Source organism: Diabrotica virgifera, chromosome 1 (genome assembly GCF_917563875.1).
Source record: "Diabrotica virgifera virgifera chromosome 1, PGI_DIABVI_V3a".
NCBI lineage: Eukaryota > Metazoa > Arthropoda > Insecta > Coleoptera > Chrysomelidae > Diabrotica > Diabrotica virgifera.
In genome coordinates, this window is record NC_065443.1 from 180,008,687 (window position 1) to 180,029,349 (window position 20,663).

The window sequence follows — 20,663 nt, forward strand, 5'->3', positions numbered from 1 at the left end:
AAAAAAACAAGCCGACAAACACCTTACACTCACATTTATAATATTAGTTAATATTTTCACAGAAAAAAAGACAAAGCATAACCAGAGATAGATAAAAACTAAGCATCTTAACGAAAGAATCTTATTAACACAGCGCCAAACCACATTTTCAAAATTCACAACATTTTTAATGCATTTACAACCCCTAACATTAAATGCTTTTTAATACACAACGTTTTAGCAATGTGCTTCAAAAAATTATACACATGGCGCTGAGAAATAAGGTTATAAAACCTTTCAAAAAGAATAAAAGACTGCAGATAACAAGAAAGTAAGATAAAACCAATAATATATTGTAAATCCAAAAACTAAACAAAAAATATCCATTCTAAGAATTAAACTCAAACGCGAATCGACCAGATGTTACTCGAACCTTTATAAACCTGGAATCTAAGACAATCTAAGTGACTAACTGGCTTCCAAAATCGTATCACATCCTGTAGATGCCAATTGAACCGCTAAGCTGTAACGACATGAATATCGCTTCAACTCAATATACACAAATCGATGGTGGCGCTGCTTATTTTTTGCCTCGAACTACGATTTATTTACGAATCAAAAAACGGTCCAATTGGATTCCGGGTTCATATCGCGTAGAGAGCCTTATAATATCATCCACTATGCGTTTCTGATATTATTTTGAAGAGGTCAATTGGCATCCGAATACCGGATGCCAATTGACCAGCGGAAGCCAATTGAACCTACAACTTTACATGTGGGAAGTCAATTGTTACCGTAAATAAATATATATATATATATATAATATATATATATATAATAAAAAAAAATTTGTTCATAAGATCAAATTTTTTTTTCTTACAAGTAATGGGGGAATGTAACGTTGAGTGATACTCATCGTCACTTTATAATATGCATTTCAAAATATTTATTAGGAAAAGCAACTCCCAATAAGTATGCAACCAAATATACTTCAGCGTGTAGTAGGTATTGCCTAGATTTTTACTATTTGGATGATGTTTGTAACTTTTGGGAAATTCAAGTTTTATAAGTTGGTTCGCCTGGCGATGCCGGCATCCGGCTGGCGTGTTTGTCATTTCGGCAACCGCAGCGGTCCGTCACTTAGTTTTCGGCTTTTGGTAAGGCAACAGTTCAATCTCCGCCGGTGGCCATTGCATAAGAAATAGAAATTTGGTTGACATATTAATTTATAAGAAGAGTAATTTACGTTGGAGGAAGTTTTGTTTTGGTTTTGTAGTGTGGAGTGTTTCAAGAGAAGAGTTTTTATTTTTCAACTCCGTTTTTGGAAAGCAATGGGTATGTATGAATGTCACATAGCTATGGTTTTTCATTTTTTTTCCGTGAAAAAAAAGTAACTGTCTAAATAATTTCTAATACCATGTTTAGATTATATTGAAAACATTGCTATTCTTCAGTTATCACAGTTTCAATACCTACTTCTAATCTACGTTCTACAGATCAAAAAAATTCCAAGAATTACATTTTCACTCCACAAGTTTGAAATCAATGATAAGCTCATTCTCTCCTTTAAATAACTCCAGAGTGTAATCTTTGATTACAAGATCCCCATTTACTTGTCCAAATACTTTCTTACATTCGTATAAAAGTTTTTTCCAGTCAAGGATAATCAAGGTCAATGAACTTAAGCATGTACATCAAACCTCATTTTTACTTAGATTTTTTCTTTGTCAAGTTCTGATAAGGTGATACACCTTTTTGTAGAGCCCTGTTTCATATATGCTCAAGGCCAACCAGCTGATCAAGGTTTGTTTTTTTTAGCCACTGGTGGAGAAGGAGAAGTAGGAGATTAAGTCAAGTCACAGCTTTTGTTTTTTTGGAAATGGAATAAAATAATTTTGGGAAATTTTGGGCGATTTTGTTATTTTTATGGAATATATGTTGATTTGCCAGTCATAGAAGCGTACCTCCTTGTGGGTGACAGTACCCCCCCAGGTTTGGGGAAGATTGGAGGATAACTTGGATCTCCAACCATTCATCTAGCAGGATTTTGGAGAAGAAACCAGCTCTCACTTGTAGAAGCAACAGGTTTTATAGTAAAATTTACGTTTTCAATTTTTGTTCAATAATATCTTTCAACTTTAATAGTTTTAATAACTTTGAAATAAATAACCTTAATAATAATATAAACTCACTTGTATCCTTCTAGTACGACAGGTACTGGTTAGCTAGTGTATAAATTTGTATATAGAGGTATAGGTATTCATATTTCATTAAATTTGGTTGTACATAAATATATTATTATCCTACCATTTTTTAGTATATATTGGAAATATTATTTAGGTGCAGCAATATAGGTCACGTGGAGAAGAATTTATAAAAATCCTTCCCTGGCGCTCAACACTACTTCTGAATATCTTCTTGGTCAGTAGTTCCCTTTCTTTTCATTACTCCTTATATTCATTTAGTTTCTAACACTCCAGTACTTCATTAGGTACCGTCTTATTTTGGGCGTGCAAATACGCCTGATCCTCCCCTGAGCCCTACTGTTTAGTCTCTTAAATTTCCAGCTAGCCTAGTTTGAGGAAACTTTCATAACTAAGTAACTACCCCTTTAAAGTTATATCTATTCTGCCACAACACAACCTCATTTTGTTACAAGTGATATTAAGAGAAATGTCCCATCTTGTGCCTTGGCAGAACATGTGATTAATGATGATCATGTTTTCATGTTTCAAGAAACCACAATTTTAGAAAGGGAAATTAATTTACGCAAAAGAGAATTTAAAGAAATGGTTTGGATAAAAAAATCAAATTGCATTAATAAGAGATCTGACATTGATAAATTAAGTATCATTTATAATAACATTTTGTCTTATTAAAATTTGTTGAAATATTACTAATAATTCTACCTAAAATAATTTTTTTTTATTTCTTCTATCATAAATTGCAAAAAAATATGTCATTAATTTCTTTCCCAACCTATCGAATTATTATAGTAGTCCAACGACATTTTTTTGAGTGATGTCGAATTGACATACTATCAAAATTTTTACATTTACATATTACTTTTAAGAAATTTTCATGTTTTTATATAAGTTGTATAATTATTAATTTGTAACCACGAGCAGTAAGTTAAGTTTTGTTTTGAATTTTATCTAAATTTAAACATTTTTATTTGTAGATAGTCTTGATAAAGAAAATAAAATTTTCGAAAGCTCGACTAATAAGTTCAAAGTGTTTCACTGAATAGCCCAAAAATTTATTGACTGCATTCCCCAAAAAAATTTTTATAAAATTTTTATTATATATATATATATATATACATTTTTATTATATATATATTTTTATTATATATAGGTAATAACACAGAGTTTTACTTATCCTGCCCCTAAAAAATAAATGACTGCAACCCCAAAACAAAACTATAATCTACATAGTATCAGTCAATATTACCTAATTACTTTATATATATATATATATATATATATATATATATATATATATATATATATATATATATATATATATAAAGAAAAACTATTGTTTATTTTTCTTTAATAGCTTTTCTTTTAATATTTATTTATATTCTCATTTTGTTACGCCACTGTCAAAACATTAAGTTCTTCTTTTATTTTTATGTTGACTTATGACTTATGACGTGTGAGGTGTTTTGACAGTGACAACTAATTAATTTCGATGATTGAAATATTTGTTACCTGCTGAGCATTATAAACTAAAATCTAGAATATAAGCTTTAAATGTTGTTTCTTTTTCTTACAGGTAACGTTTTTGTAAATCGTTAATATTGTACATAAAATAATAAAGTTCCTTTTTCTTACAGAGAGAAACACAATTGAGTTTTTTATTCACCAAAAGTTTGATGGTTAAAAACATTATTACAAAACAACATTTTTGCTGATAGAAATATAATAATTTTCCATTATAAAATGGCAAAACTGAGATTTGAATTTACCGTTAAATCATTGCAGACTGATACAAAAACAAATATCATCACGATCACCTCAATTGAGACTGAGGAAAATGAAATTTTTTCAATACCTAATGATATATTCAAATATGAAATAAATTTTAATGAGAGTATAAATACTGACAATTTTGAAATAGAAATTAATCATTTAGATTTAAATCAGCAATCAGAAATTGAACTATTGATTAATAAATATAAATCAGCATTTGCTAAAGACAAATATGATGTAGGTACTAAGAGAGTATGAAGCTCATATTGACTTAGTTGTAGATAAATACTGCTCCAAACGTCCATATAGATGTACCATTGAAGATAGAAAAGAGATAGAAAGTCAGATAGCAGAACTTTTGAAGAATAATTTAATTGAAGAGTCATATAGTCCATTTGCGGCTCCAGTGACACTTGCATTCAAAAAAGGAGAGGACAGAAAGACCAGACTCTGCATAGATTTTAGGGAACTAAATAAAATCGTTGTTCCCCAATCGCAACCTTTTCCATTGATCGAGGACTTAATGGTAAAAACTAGCAATTGTAAGTACTTTTCTACTTTAGACATAAATTCAGCATTCTGGTCAATTCCAATGAGAGTACAAGATAAAGAAAAAACAGCATTTGTGACACAAGAAGGCCATTTCCAGTGGACTTGCCTCCCATTTGGTTTGAAAACGGCTCCAGCAATTTTTCAACGTATTTTAAGCAGCATTATAAGAAAATATAAACTTTCAGATTTCACAGTCAATTATATAGATGATATCCTAATTTTTTCAAAAACCTTTGACGAACATATATTACACTTGTCCAAGTTATTTGATGCAATATTAAATGAAGGTTTTAGACTAAAATTTTCGAAATGTACCTTTGCAGAAAAATCAGTAAAATACTTAGGACACATAATAGAAAATAATTCCATAAGACCTGTAAAAGACTACTTGATTGCTGTGAAAAATTTCCCTGTTCCACAAACTAGAAAGAATGTACGTCAATTTTTGGGAAAAATCAATTATTATCATAAGTTTGTCCAAGATATTGCAATTATTTTAGACCCGCTGCACAACTTATTGAGAAAAGATGTTGACTTTATTTGGTCTAAGGAATGTCAAGAATCTTTCGATAAAATAAAGTCATTACTTTGTTCGGAACCAATATTAAGTATTTTCAACCCTGATTTGCCAATTAATATATATACCGATGCCAGCATAAAAGGAGTAGGAGCTGTATTAAAACAAATTGATAAAAACGGATGTAGCAAGCCTGTGGCATATTTTTCCAAAAAATTAATGGAAAGTCAAAAGAAAAAGAAGGCAATATATTTAGAATGTCTAGCGATAAAGGAAGCTATAAAATATTGGCAACATCTGCTCATTGGAAAAGAGTTTATAGTATATTCAGATCACAAACCTTTAGAAAATTTAAACATAAAAGCTAGAACAGATGAAGAATTGGGAGACTTGACATTTTACTTATCTCAATATAATTTTAAAGTAAAGTATAATCCAGGAAAATATAACCAGGAAGCAGACAGTTTAAGCAGAAATCCAGTTTTAGAATCTCAAGAAAATACAGATGAAGTATTAAAAGTAGTAAACTTGATTAATCTGGAAGATATAAAAATTGACCAACTCTCAAATATTGATCTACAAAATAATAAGACTAAATACAGTTTCAAGAATGATATTTATTATAAAAAGTCAAACAGAAAAGACAAAATTATTTTATCTGAAGATTTAAGTAAAACATTGATAAAAAGTGTACACAATACTTACTGTCATTTAGGAACAAACCAGATGTTAAATAAAATATCACCATTTTATACAGCCAACAATATGACTACTAATATTAAGAAAATATGTGAGAACTGTGATATCTGCATTAAAAATAAATCAAGAAGGAAACCTGACTATGGTTTAATGTCACAATTAGGACCAGCGACATATCCATTTGAAATTGTCTCGATTGACACCATTGGTGGTTTTGGAGGATCTCGTTCAACAAAAAAATATCTTCATCTCCTAGTAGACCATTTCTCAAGATATGCCTATTGTTTGACATCAAAAACACAAAACTCTGATGACTTCATAAAGTTAATTAAAAAGGTAACAGAAGATCACAAAATTAAAACTGTGATGACTGATCAATATCCTGGCATCAACTCAAAAGAATTCAAAGATTTCCTAAAGGTCAATAACATAAAAATGATATTTACTGCCGTTGATGCACCATTTTCAAATGGTATCAATGAAAGGTTAAACCAAACATTGGTTAATAAAATCAGATGCAAAATAAATGAAGGTGACAGGAAAACAGCATGGACAACAATTGCTCAAAAATGTATAGAAAAATATAATGAAACTGAACATACCATCACAAAATTTTCACCAAAATATTTAGTAGAAGGAGAAAGTGTAAGCATCCTACCAAACGAACTAAAACCTAAAGTCACAGATGAAGATCTCGAAGTAGATAGAATAGTTGCCTTGAAAAATACAAAAAAATCACATGATTATAATAAAAAGCAGTTCGATCGACATAGGAAGGAAATTGATTTGAACATTGGGGATTTAGTATATGTGGAGAACGGTAACCGTCTAAATAGAAAAAAGTTAGACGAATTAAGGATTGGACCATACAAAATACTAAAGAAGATTTCCAAATCAATTTACGAAGTTGATACTGGGCATAGGAAAACAGAATCAAACCTCTTCCATATAACTAAACTTACTCCAGTATTGAAAGAAAATATTTAGTAAAAGTTCAATTTTTGTTTGAAACTTCTCCAAGGGGGGGAGATGTAAAGAAAAACTATTGTTTATTTTTCTTTAATAGCTTTTCTTTTAATATTTATTTATATTCTCATTTTGTTACGCCACTGTCAAAACATTAAGTTCTTCTTTTATTTTTATGTTGACTTATGACGTGTGAGGTGTTTTGACAGTGACAACTAATTAATTTCGATGATTGAAATATTTGTTACCTGCTGAGCATTATAAACTAAAATCTAGAATATAAGCTTTAAATGTTGTTTCTTTTTCTTACAGGTAACGTTTTTGTAAATCGTTAATATTGTACATAAAATAATAAAGTTCCTTTTTCTTACAGAGAGAAACACAATTGAGTTTTTTATTCACCAAAAGTTTGATGGTTAAAAACATTATTACATATATATATAAAACAAAATATGCACAAGATGGAATGCAGCCATAGACACGTGTTTCTGACCTATTAGTCGTCATCAGTATGATATAGCTATGGTTGCATTCCATCTTGTGCATATTTTGTTTTTCATACTTATTGCGAGCCATGCCGATATCTATTAACTCGCGCTAACCTCTCCTTATATATATACAGCGTGTCTACTTGAGTTGGAAACATATGGGAAACTTTTTTATTATTAATTTTACGAAAAAAAGTTATTCTTTATAAAAAGTTCTGCATGCCCCAAAACCTAAGATTCAATTATCAGATATCAAATTTTCTCAATATTATACGAGGTATGTCAAAAAATATGAATTTCGGCTAAGGGTAAAGTACCTTTATTTCTCTCAATATCGAAAATTCTTATTATGAAAAGTTGTTTGGAAATAAAAACCAAGCTCAAATATGTAATTACATGCTTCTAATTGGAAAAAAATATTTTCCAAATTTTTCTCAAATTTATTGATACTAACTTCGTTTTTATTCATTACACATACGATAACTCTTTTATTATTACTTTTACGAAAAAAAGGTATTCTTTATAAAAATCTCTGTATGTCCTAAGACCGAAGATTCAACCAACAGATATGACATTTTATTAATTTTATACGAGTTATGTCAAAAAATATGAATTTCACTCAAGAGTAAAGTACCTTTATTTTTCACAATATTGAAAACGGTTATTAAAAAAGTTGTTTAGAATTAAAAACTATGTGTCAATATGCAATTACATCCTTCTAATTGAAATACTGTGAAATATAAAGGTGCTATAATATTGAGCGAATTTCATATTTTTTGACACACCTCGTATAATATTAATAAAAGTTGGTATATCATGGTTGTGTCTTAGATTTTAGACCATGCAAAGTTTTTTATGAAGAATAACTTTTTTTCGTAAAATGAATAATAAACGAGTTATGATATTTGTAATAATTAAAAACGATGTTGGGTATCCATAAATTTGAGAAAAATATTTTTTTTTCAATAAGAAGCATGTAATTGCATATTTCATCTTAGTTTTTAATTCCAAACAACTTTTTATCATAAGAATTTTCGATATTGAGAGAAATAAAGGTACTTTACCCTTAGCCGAAATTCATATTTTTTGACATACCTCGTATAATATTGAGAAAATTTGATATCTGATAATTGAATCTTAGGTTTTGGGGCATGCAGAACTTTTTATAAAGAATAACTTTTTTTCGTAAAATTAATAATAAAAAAGTTTCCCATATGTTTCCAACTCAAGTAGACACGCTGTATATATATATATATATATATATATATATATATATATATATATATATATATATATATATATATATATATATAAGATCTGAACGACCGCTATAATATATACACGTGAACTACACAATATACATTAACGATACAGAGGCACTTATGAGCTCCACAATTTTTTTAAAAATTATGAAGCTGTACGTATTGACGAATCGAGAGAACCATTATTAAGGAATGGTCAAGTGGGGTCCGTATATCGCTCCGTTTAAACATGGGCGGAGTCCACTTTATGCCGTAGATATATATATATATATATATATATATATATATATATATATATATATATATATATTGATGCACGTTACCGGTATACAGAAGAGGCTGTCCGACTTCCACCTTTTCTACTAGGAATTATTTTTTAAAAATTGTGTATTTGGTAAAAGGGGGGCTTATAAAATGGGTCTACCTATTGAGGGGAAAGGATTTACCAAAATAAATTTTGTATATATATACGTATATACCGAAGCGTACAGCATACGTTATGGCTTCCATATATAGGGTAGTTCAAGGCGTGTTGTCACTTCCAGCGGTGTTGTCATATTTTGGAAGTCACAACGACTCGTCTGCTAGATTTACCTCCTATTTTGAGCGTAATGTGTGATCTTTTGAAACTTTTACTGTGAATACAGTTGTCTGTGTTTTAAAGTTGTCTATTTAAATTAAAATATTGATATTCTTTTGATTATACAGGTTTACAAAAAATACATTTCGGACTATTTGACGAAACCATATGACTAGGGGGGTTTTTGGGGTCGCTGGTTACGAATCTGGGGTTCGCTAACCTCTATCACGTCAGGTAAAGGTTATTTCAAGGACAAACCAAGATAAATCGACAGTCGCTCTGAAAAAGTATATTAGGAGGGTTTTGGGGTCGCTTATAACGAATCCAGGATCCACTGACCTCTATCACGTCTAGCTGAAGGTCATTTCGAGGTCAAATCAAGATAAATCAACACAATCGCTGTGAAAAAGTATATTAGGGTGTTTTTGGGGTCCCTGATCACAAAACTGGGGCCCGTTGAGCTCAACCACGTCAGGTAAAGGCCATTTAAGGTCAAATCAATTTTGTTAACTCCTCCTGATTTGAACTTGAAATGACCTTTACATGACGTAGTAGAGCTCAACGGACCGCAGTTTTCATGATCAGCGACCGCAAAACTCCCTATACTTTCAGAGCAATTGTGTCAATTTATGTTGATTTGACCTTAAAATGACGTTGAACTAGACGAGATAGAGGTCAGCGGACTCCGGATTCATCTTCAGCGACCCCAAGAACCCCCTAATATACTTTTTCAGAGCGACTGTCGATTTATCTTGATTTGACCTTGAAATGACCTTTACCTGACGCGATAGAGGTGAGAAGACCCCGGATTTGTGATCAGCCACTCCAAAAACCCCCTTGTCATATGGTTTCGTCAAATTGTCCGAAATTTAGTTTTTTTTGTAAACCTGTGTTATTTATGATAATATGATTGATATTTATTTTACAAAAATACTAATATATTATTATTGCTGTAAAATGGATTTATTGGAATTAATTAAAAAAGTGTTAATAGTAAGTCATTTATTTACGAAAATTATATCAAAAATGTTAATAAATAAATTTGAACTTATAGAAAATTTTAATATTTTAGATTTTATTACAGGCACCGTCCTTTTAATTTTTGATGTACCAATAATAATATGTAATAAAAAATTAAATGGCTAAACCCTCCAGGTGGGGATTACCCGCTAAAAAGCTATCTAGATCCATCTTTTTCGAGCAGATTTTTCCCAATCTGCTAGTCGATACTATTGACTATGCTTCTCCATTTCTTTCTATCCTCTTTTGTTTTTCTGCTAGTCTCTAATTCCTGCCCTATATAAATCTTCCTTTAATTCCTGTAACCATTTATTCTAGTTCCTCCGCGTCTCCTTCTAACTCCTGGTCTCCATTGTAAAATTGAGTTTATAGTTGTTGCGCTACCTGCTCTCCATATATGCCCCAACAATCCAACTCTGTGCCCAAATCAGAAAATCTGGAATAATATCTACCCGGGTCGAAACATTTTTTTTTAATATATGAAAATAGTTATTTATGAAACGGAGTGAGTGCTATACATCGCGTAAGTTCGCAAAAAGTACTTCACGCACAATTTCATACAATATTTTATCTACGATAAACAAATAAAAATACTGTAACTCTTCGTCACTGGAATTCATTTCTATTCTACAATTCTTAGAACTGTGACATATAAAAATTCTAATTTCTTTCAAACCACAAAACTGTCAAATTTTTTTTTGTAATTTATTGCTCATTATGTCATCACCTCTCTTGTGCTCTGCACAAGAGATCTAAGGTTAGAGCTAAGAATAAGGTTGGCTAGGTGCTACGTTTTCTCGACTCTGTTTTACGGAATGGAAGCTTGGACCTTGAATGCGGCATCAATGAAAAAACTGGAATCATTCGAGATGTGGGTATATAGAAGAATTCTAAAAATATCATGGACAGAACACGTCACAAACAAAGAGGTTCTGAGAAAGGTGAATAAAGAAATGGAAGTCTTAAATACAATTAAAACCAGAAAATTGGAATATCTCGGACATATTACACGTGGAGAGAGATACAACTTGCTCCAACTCATTATGCAGGGAAAGATTCAAGGAAAAAGAAGCATAGGGAGACGCAGAATATCGTGGTTGCGCAACCTGAGAGAATGGTACGGATGTACATCAAACGAACTTTTCAGAGCAGCCGTCTCCAAGGTCCGAATAGCTATGATGATTGCCAACCTCCTTCGCGGAGATGGCACTTGAAGAAAAAGAAGATGTCATCACCATGAAACGCGAAAGTTAAGAAAGAATATTTAATTATATGAAAGTGTGTCAAAAACAGTGAGAAAAAGTAAATCCCATTTAAAATACATTGTTACTTCATGCTTACTTTAAAGCACTGCTATCTATAATGACAGTTTTCACAAACTAAAAATTTATCAATTATAATATGACATAGAGTAGATAAAAGTCATTTATTAATTATTGATTGATTATAGTCAGAAGAAAATTAGATCATGCACCCCTTGTTTTTTATAATTGTTAACATACTAAATTACATATCCAATAATTATTGTTATCCATTAAATAGATCGATGCAGATCGGCCTTATATCGGATCCTCTTCTATTAGTCCGTTCGTTCGCTGACGGTAAAATATTGCAAAACCCATAAATTTTAAAAAACCACTTAAGATTGACATGAAATTTGGCATACACATAGGTAACATATCAAAGAAGAAAATTGATATTGTGCCGATGTTTTCTTTTGCCAAGCAGACATTCCGTTAACATTTTTAGTCACAACATAATATCAATGTTAAAGTATTATTAGAGCAACGCGTTATGGTGTCACATTTCTTTTAATGACCGACACACAAAATATTTTAATGACGGATCCCACACTAGAACCAGATTTTTATTACCTACTGCTGATAAGGTAAAGAGTTATTAAATATCACTCGTTGTCATCTCTGTGTTAATTTGAAATAATAAAATATAAATATTGTAGTTTTGTATTCTAAAAGATTTGGAAAAAATATCTATGTATTTTTTTTTTCATTTAGGTACACATCATTTTAAGGGATTGTCCGGAAGAGTACAGGCTCAGTATATCGGCAAATGAATTTTGTTTTAAATACCGTCCGTATAGAGGAGGTGCTCGTTGGGGATAGGCGCAAAATCTTAGTCCAGTGCTAATTAAATGCATTAATTTTTTTCGAATTCTGAGAAAACTAATAAGTATTTTTGAAAAATTTAAACGCAGAATGGAAGCTTACATTATTACCGAGGGCAGAAAGTCCCTGAAAACTTATATAATGTTTATTTTAATAACTTATATACCTAATATATGTTTATTTTAATAAAGATAATGGGATGAAAAAACAAGAGAAAAGTTAGTGTGATTTTTAATTTCGAATATTTCATTCAAAAGAAACTTTTTTTTATTCTAAGGGACTTTCGGTCCCCCGTAATAATGTTATCTTTCATTCTGGGTGTATGTTTTAAAAAATATTTATTAGTTTTCTCAGGATTCGAAAAAAATAAATGTATTAAAATAGCATTGGACAGAGATTTTGCGCCTACCCCCTTAAGAGAGAGTTTACTGCATTTTATATTATTACTAGAATTTATTACTTTAAACTTTTTATCGCTCTTGATTCATTTTATCGTGTATTTAATTCCATTCAATTGTAATTGTACATTCAATTTTTTTGTAATTTTTACACGTTTTATTACTTTCGAAATAACAATAACTATAAAATCGATTTTTCAGCCTACTTGGGTCAAAAAAATACACAATTTTCGGAAATTTCGTTAAATGAGAACATTTACCTACATTTCTTGTATTTAAGCTTTTAATAAGATTTTTAAAAATAATTTAGATTATTTAATAGATACATTCACCGGCACGAAAAACGGGCACCCCAAAAAATGGGTCATTTTTGATGGCTCGTATCTCCTAAACCTATTCTCCGATTTAAGTATTTCTTTAATATGTTATAGCCTTATTCTTTAACTATATCGCTGTAATAATATTGTTTCTAGACAGGTAAATTATCATTGTATACTGGGCGTACCAATCAAACTGGTTTTTTTTTTTCAATTTTCACAACACTCTGTGGAATATTCTAGCCTTTATACAATATTGAAATTAAAACCCAACTATAGCCCCAGGCTTTCTTAATGTTCTGTTTGTTATTCATTCGCTTATGTTGGATAATAAAAAAGTTAGGGACTTTAACAATTAAACATGTTCTTTATCAATACATGGTGTTTCTAAATAAGTGCGACAAACTTTAAGGGGTAATTCTGCATGAAAAAATAATGATCGTTTACTTGATAAAGCTATGTCCGCAAATGCTTGCAAATATAAAATTATTTTGCCACACGATCATTATTTTTTCATGCAGAAATTACCCCTTAAAATTTGTCGCACTTATATTTAGAAACACCTGTATCGATAAAGAACATGGCTAGTTGTTAAAGTCCTTAACTTTTTTATTATCCAACGTAAGCGAATCAATAAAAAAACAGAATGTTAATAAAACCTGGAGCTATAGTTAGGCTTTAATTTAAATATTTTATAAAGGCTAGAATATTCCACAGGGTGTTGTGAAAATTGAGAAAAAAACCCAGTTTGATTGGTACACCCGGTATACAATGAAAATTTACCTGTCTATCAACAATGTTATCATAGCTATATTGTTAAATAATAAGGCTATAACATATTAAAAACATTACTTAAATCGGACCAAAGGTTTGGGAGATACGAGAGATCAAAAATTACCCATTTTTTTAGGGTGCCCGTTTTTCGTGCCGGTGAGTGTAGATTAAATTAGAAGTTCATTGTAAAAAAGGAAGTAAACAAAAACACGAGAAAAATGAATTTATATAAGTAAATAGGTAAGTAAATATTATAGATTGAAATAAGTACAGAAAATATATAATTATAGAGATATATAATCACTTATTGTACTTAGTAAAGCAGATCTGCTTTACTAAGTACTTTAAAAGTAAAACTTTAAAAGTAAAGCAGATCTGCTATTATTCATGTTTAAAAACAAAAGGCACACAAAACACTAAGTACGATTAGGACCGCGAATCTACAACAGATAAATGTCTGGAAACCGTTACACAGGGTTGCCAAAAAACGGAAGTCACACCGAGCGGTGTGGTATACGGAAGACGCTACGCGTTGTGTACATAACCTGTATAGTAGCACGGGAGGGACACTAGCGCTGGTGATATACCGTCGAACTAAAATCTGATCTTATGAGTATGTTAGATACGATATGACTTCCAGCGAAATTTTTAATATAAGCCTTCTGATACCATCTAGTAGCCAAATTCGTAAAAATATAGGCAAAACGTTGTGACTTCCGAAATCGGAAGTCATAACGGTATATATGAAGTAACAACGCATTACGAGAATCTACTTTGGAAGTCACATGGATACATGTATCAATATATATATATATATATATATATATATATATATATATATATATATATATATATATATATATATATTATAGTATTTTTATATATATATATGTATATATCCGCCTTGTGGATTCTGTCAGACCATGGAGTTTAGGGTGTCTACATAGTAAAAATTACGTGAACCTTATCCTCCATGCTATGGCATGCTGGACGAGCCATACAGTCTGTAGTCAACACCCCGAAGTATGAGCGGGAACACAAAGCGTACCAATAGTCATACGCTTATGAAACGCACCTGGCGGATCATAAGGGCCTTCACATTTTACTCTTCTTCAACTTGTCTTGAGTGAAATGTCTTTAATCTTTTCTATCAGCCTCTCTTGGCTAACTCTTGTTTTTTTCCGACCCCGAATGGCAATTAGGTTTCCGAAGGCAGACGGGTAACTATATTTCTTTCTACTACAGATTCTTCCCATATACACCTTTTTCCCTCCCCATCTTACCCAACAAAATATGGAGAAAACCAGATGCAAAAAATCCGTAAGTTAAGGTGGAAGCTATCGTGCTAAAAACTGAATGGTCGCACGTCACGCGGCCGCTAACGATGCTCTTGGGACACCGGGCGAAATCCCATTGAAAATTAGCCTTGTTCCTGTACGCGGGGCTCTACAGGAATCGACAACGATCCCCAGCTACTCGTGGGAATAAATATGAATACTCACCAACATGCAAGGCAAGCACGGTGTTTAAATGCCACAAACCCGACCAGTGTAAACCAACCCTATTCAAAGTGCGTCAAAAATATAAACCTCAACATCGCCACATATAATGCTCGGTCGCTCTCTACCGAAGAAAGGTTCGAAGAAATGGAGGAAGAACTTTCAAAAGTGAATTGGGATATTGTGGGTATCAGCGAAGTTAGAAAAAAAGGAGAGAATCTTATCTCACTCCCATCAGGCCATCTGTGGTACTACAAAGGAGAAGAGGAATCGACAGTCGGAGGAGTCGGCTTCTTTGTTCACAAAAGAATTGCGAACAGAATTGTGTCAATAAACCAAATATCAACAAGGGGGGTCTACTTAAACATCAAAATGAGCACCAGATATATCCTAAAGTTCATTCAAGTATACGCACCTACTACAGGCCATTCAGATGAAGAAGTCCAAATATTCTACGACCAAATATCCTGTGCAATCAAGGAAAATCCTGGCCACTTCTTAATAATAGGCGGTGATTTCAACGCCAAAATAGGTACCAAGGAAGACCCCTCTGAAATAATATTGGGAAATTTTGGAAGCGAAGGCAGAAATGATAGAGGCAAACAACTGTTAACTTTTCTTTTGGAAAACAATCTCTATCAAATGAACAGCTTCTTTAAAAAGAAAAAACACAGAAGATGGACCTGGGAAAGTCCAGATGGAAAAACAAGGAACGAAATCGACTATTTCTTAACAAATAAAAAAGAATTATTTAAAGACGTAAATGTGTTAAACCAGTTCAGCACAAGCAGTGATCACAGGTTAGTAAGAGCTAAAATAACGATATCGATCGAAAAGGAAAAAATCAAAATGATAAATAAGAAACACCCAAAGAAATGGGTAAAACCAACTAATATTCAGGAGTTCGAAAAATATATTAATGATACATTGAAAGATACAACAACAACAGACATTAATATACTGAACAAGCAAATAATCACCACAATACAACAGGCTCAAACTAAATACTGTCCAACAAACCAAAAAGATGAAAAACTAAGTCAACCTACTAAAACCCTTATAGAACTAAGACGACAGATGAAAGGAGATACAAGTTCCAGCAAAGAAGCGCTAAATCAAATAAATAAGACTATCACAAAGTCAATAAGAAAAGACATAAGAAACTACAATGTAGAAAAAACAAAACAAGCAATAGAGCAAAATAAGAACATGAAAGTTTTGAAGAACGTAAGCGTACAAAAAGGAAAAATAGAAATCAACAAACTAAGAAACAGAACTGGAAAAGAAACTACAAACAGAGATGAAATATTAACAATAGTCGAAGAGTTCTACACAGAGTTATACAAATCAAGAAAAAAAGATGACAATGCGCAACCTCCAATTACAGTAAAAACTGGGGTATTAAATCAAGGATCGGATTTAATGCCCGATATAACAAAATCAGAAATCAAAGAGGCTCTGAAGAAAATGAAAAATAATCGAACCCCAGGTGAAGATGGAATAGTATCAGAAGCACTAAAAATTGGAGGAAATATACTACTTGAAAAAATTAAACAACTTTTCAATATCTGCCTTCACAACGCCAATATTCCAACAGACTGGAACAACGCTACTATGATTCTATTACACAAAGCAGGAGACAAAGCCAATTTAGAGAATTACAGACCGATTAGCCTCCTCAGCCATTTATATAAGTTATTTACGCGAATAATAGTTAAGAGAATGGATAGAAAGTTAGAGACTTATCAACCAAGAGAACAGACAGGATTCCGAAAAAATTACGGAACAAATGACCATCTACAAAGTATAAAAACCCTGATAGAGAAAGTAGTGGAATACAATATACCCCTAGTTCTACTTTTTATCGATTTTCATAAAGCCTTTGACATAGTTGAACTTAGCAAAATATTACAGGCGCTTAAAGAATGCAGGCTAGATTATAGGTATACAAAATTATTACACAAAATATACTTACAGGCAACAACCACTGTCAAATTACATACTAACAGTAATCGCATAAAAATAGAACGGGGGGTTAGACAAGGAGACCCAATGTCACCTAAACTTTTTAATACGGTCTTAGAACATGCTTTCAAGAGTTTGGATTGGATGACAAAGGGAATAAAAATAGATGGAGAATACCTAAACAACTTACGTTTCGCCGATGATATAGTCATAGTAGCTGAGGATCTAGGTATGGCAAGAGAGATGGTACAAGAACTCGTTGTAGCTACAGAAAATGTAGGTTTAAATATAAACATCTCAAAAACAAAAATAATGACAAATTTGGTACCCAACCAGAACATCAGTATTGGTGGGAAGGAAATAGAACTCGTAGATAGATATAAATACCTGGGACATGAAATTACGATTGGCAGGGATAACCAGACTCATGAGCTGAAGAGAAGAATCGGTCTTAGGTGGGCAGCATTTGAAAAACTGAGAGAAACTTTTAAAAGTGAGTTACCCACATGTCTAAAGAGAAAGGTATTCGATCAGTGCGTCCTCACAGTCTTGACGTACGGATCAGAAACACTTACCTTAACTAAAGCCTCGGCTACCAAACTAAGAGTCACGCAGAGAAGAATGGAGCGGTCAATGTTAGGAATAACTCTGCGAGACAAAATCAGAAACGAAGAAATCAGGAGAAGAACAAAGGTGACTGACGTCATCGAGAGGATAGCCAGGTTGAAGTGGAGATGGGCAGGACACGTAGCCAGAATGACAGATGGGCGATGGACGAAGAGGTTATTGGAATGGAGGCCAAGAGAAGACAAGAGAAGCGTCGGTCGACCGCCTACAAGATGGACTGACGACTTAAGAAAGGTAAATAAAAACTGGATGAGGGCGGCGCAGGATAGATGGGGTTGGAAACGAGGGGAGGAGGCCTATGTTCAGCAGTGGACTTTTGAGGCTGGATGATGATGATGATAATGTATATATCCGAATATATAATTCTAAGCAACTTTTGTTCTATAGCGTTTTTCACCAAGGCAATACTTTACGAGTTATTTGCGAATGAATATGTTTAATTTTCAACACAAAAACTCGCTTTTAGACGGTTTTCCCAAATAACTCAAAAAGTAGTATTTTATCGAAAAAAAAAACATTCTTTGAAAAAAAAAAAGGTGTATGTATGAGGTCTCTAGACCCACTAATAGCAGAGTTTTAGCGAATGAAAAATTAGTTCATATTCGTAAAATTCCAAATCGACTATTTGAATGTGAAATTTTTGTTTTTTAAAAAAGTTTCTAGCATCAAAATTAAGCAAGTTAGACTGAAAATAAAGTTGGTCCCTTTTTGTTTTGGTAAAAAAATGGTGAACATCACCCCCTAATTGGCATCCCAAATGAAATTAATCGTTACCGCTTCATAAGTTGCTTTACTTATGTATTGTTTATATGATCTGTAAGATTCATCGGTTCAAAGTGCTTTATTTAAAAAAAAAATGGTTTTAAAGTAAAAATTTTGTGATTTTTAATTTTGAAAAAAAATTTTTTCTTTTCAAAATAACTTAAAAGATTATTAGTGATAACAAACATCTCAAAGAGAAAAAAATGTAGGTTTTGCTTTACTGAATATTTTTGATTTTTGTTCATTTTGATCAATTTTATTTTGAGCGCAACTTGCTTACTTTTGATGCTATAAACTAAAAAAAAACAAAATTAAAGCTTTTTTTAACACTTTAAAACACTTATGTGTTTTCCCTAGAAAGTGCTTAATTTTTTGGTTTTTCACGTTGAAATATTCGATTCGGAATTTGACGAATATGAACCTATTTTTCATTAACTACAACTCTGCTTCTACTGGGTCTAAAGATCTCATAATATATACAGCATTTTTTTCACTTTTTATAAGCTATGTTTTTGCTAACAATGTTTTTTTCGATAAAATACTTAATTGTTGAATTATTTGCGAAAAACTGTCTAACGTGTTTTTTTTTGTCGAAAAATGAACATATTAACTCACAAATAACTCAAAAAGTGTTGACTTCGTGAAAAACTCTGTAAAACAAAAGTTGCTAAGAATTAGAAAGTTTATCCATTACCGGACTTATTTTGATAGTTCACCCCCGAGAAGGGATGAAATTCACCCCTAAGGGATGAAATTCACCCCTAGGGCAAAACCACACATCGGCACAATATCACTTTTTTTAATATGTTAGATATATGTATGCCAAATTTCATGTCGATCTAAGCGGTTGTTCAAAATTAGGTTTTGCAATATATTTTATCGTGAGTGAATGGACTAACAAGGAAACAGCTTCAGAACATAGACAGTTTGTACTTCGGAAATATGTGAGTCTCCAGCAAACTTTTAAAGATATATTCCCGTAGGTTTTTAGTAAACTGAATTAGTGAATTAGTCAAATTGGTATTTTTACTTAATATTTATTTACACATTTTTAACAATTACCTATTATAAAATTTAAATTTGATTTATTTCTGGGCCTACATATTTTTTTATTTAAGAAGGTACTTACTTTCGGTGGCAAACCTATCCTATTAAATCTTAATCCAACATTAGGAAACTGTTCCATGATCGCCCTTTTTACCCTAGCTTTTTGCCTATCTATCCTTAAATAGTTAAAAGTTTCTGATACTAATTTAACTACCTAAAACAAAGGAAAAACATGAATATAACGTAACTTTCTTAAGCATTTTTATTTTACACGAAAAAAAAAAAGATAAAGTCGTAATATTATAACACAAAAAGACAGATTCCAAATATGCACTTCTTAATCTATAAAAGAAGCATTCGTTTATTAATTTCATATGAGAGATTAAACTGCCAAGAGGCAGGTTGGTGGCAGCTTTAACATTGAATTTAAGCGAAAAACAATATTTATTACTCAAATAAACATTTTTTCCTGTTTTCTGACAGCAGTAAAATGTATTTTTAAATAAATAAATCACATATGAATTAAATCACAATCTTCTTTTTGTCCCAATTAATTTGTTGTTCCAAAAAAAAATTTTTTGACACCCGCTATAAGTAATTTTGTTAATGTTTATATTACTGAATAGAGAATTGAACCTTTCAAATAAGGTAGCACACGACCCCTATTCTCATTAAAAAAAATCATCGATTACATCATCACGCCCAGATCACTAGTATGATATCGCCGGATTTTTCAAACTTTCGAGAAATTTACGTTTTAAATTTTAATTTAAAATGAAAAATCGTCTGAATTTAAAAATGATTTAACAACTGAAAAATATTAAACTAAATAACATTGCAAACGAAAAAAATTGTTAAAATAAAGTGTAAATAAAAAAAAATATGAAAAACATATTTTTTTACTTCACAAAGTTAGCTGTACAAAGCTGTACAATTAGCTTTCAGGTTACACTTAAGTCCACGATTCTTTACCCGTGCGTCATTAATACCTGGCGATATAAAACACATACTTTTTATCTAGCATCATTCTCTTACACACATAAAACTAATGACAAACCAGCTGCCGCCTGTTATTAAGTAAAAACACATGTTATTATCTGAACGCTCT

General features: G+C 31.5%; 1 protein-coding gene across 2 annotated transcripts in view; it reads right to left on the reverse strand.

Annotated features, from left to right (window-relative positions):
* Window positions 1-20,663, reverse strand: part of LOC126878913 (phosphatidylinositol 4-kinase type 2-alpha) — a 598,768-nt gene that overhangs the window by 414,044 nt on the left and 164,061 nt on the right. For both annotated transcript variants that reach the window (XM_050641803.1, XM_050641802.1), the window contains one exon: window positions 19,638-19,769. In XM_050641803.1, the coding sequence (XP_050497760.1) occupies window positions 19,638-19,769 (132 nt within the window). The remainder of the gene's footprint in view (window positions 1-19,637; window positions 19,770-20,663) is intronic.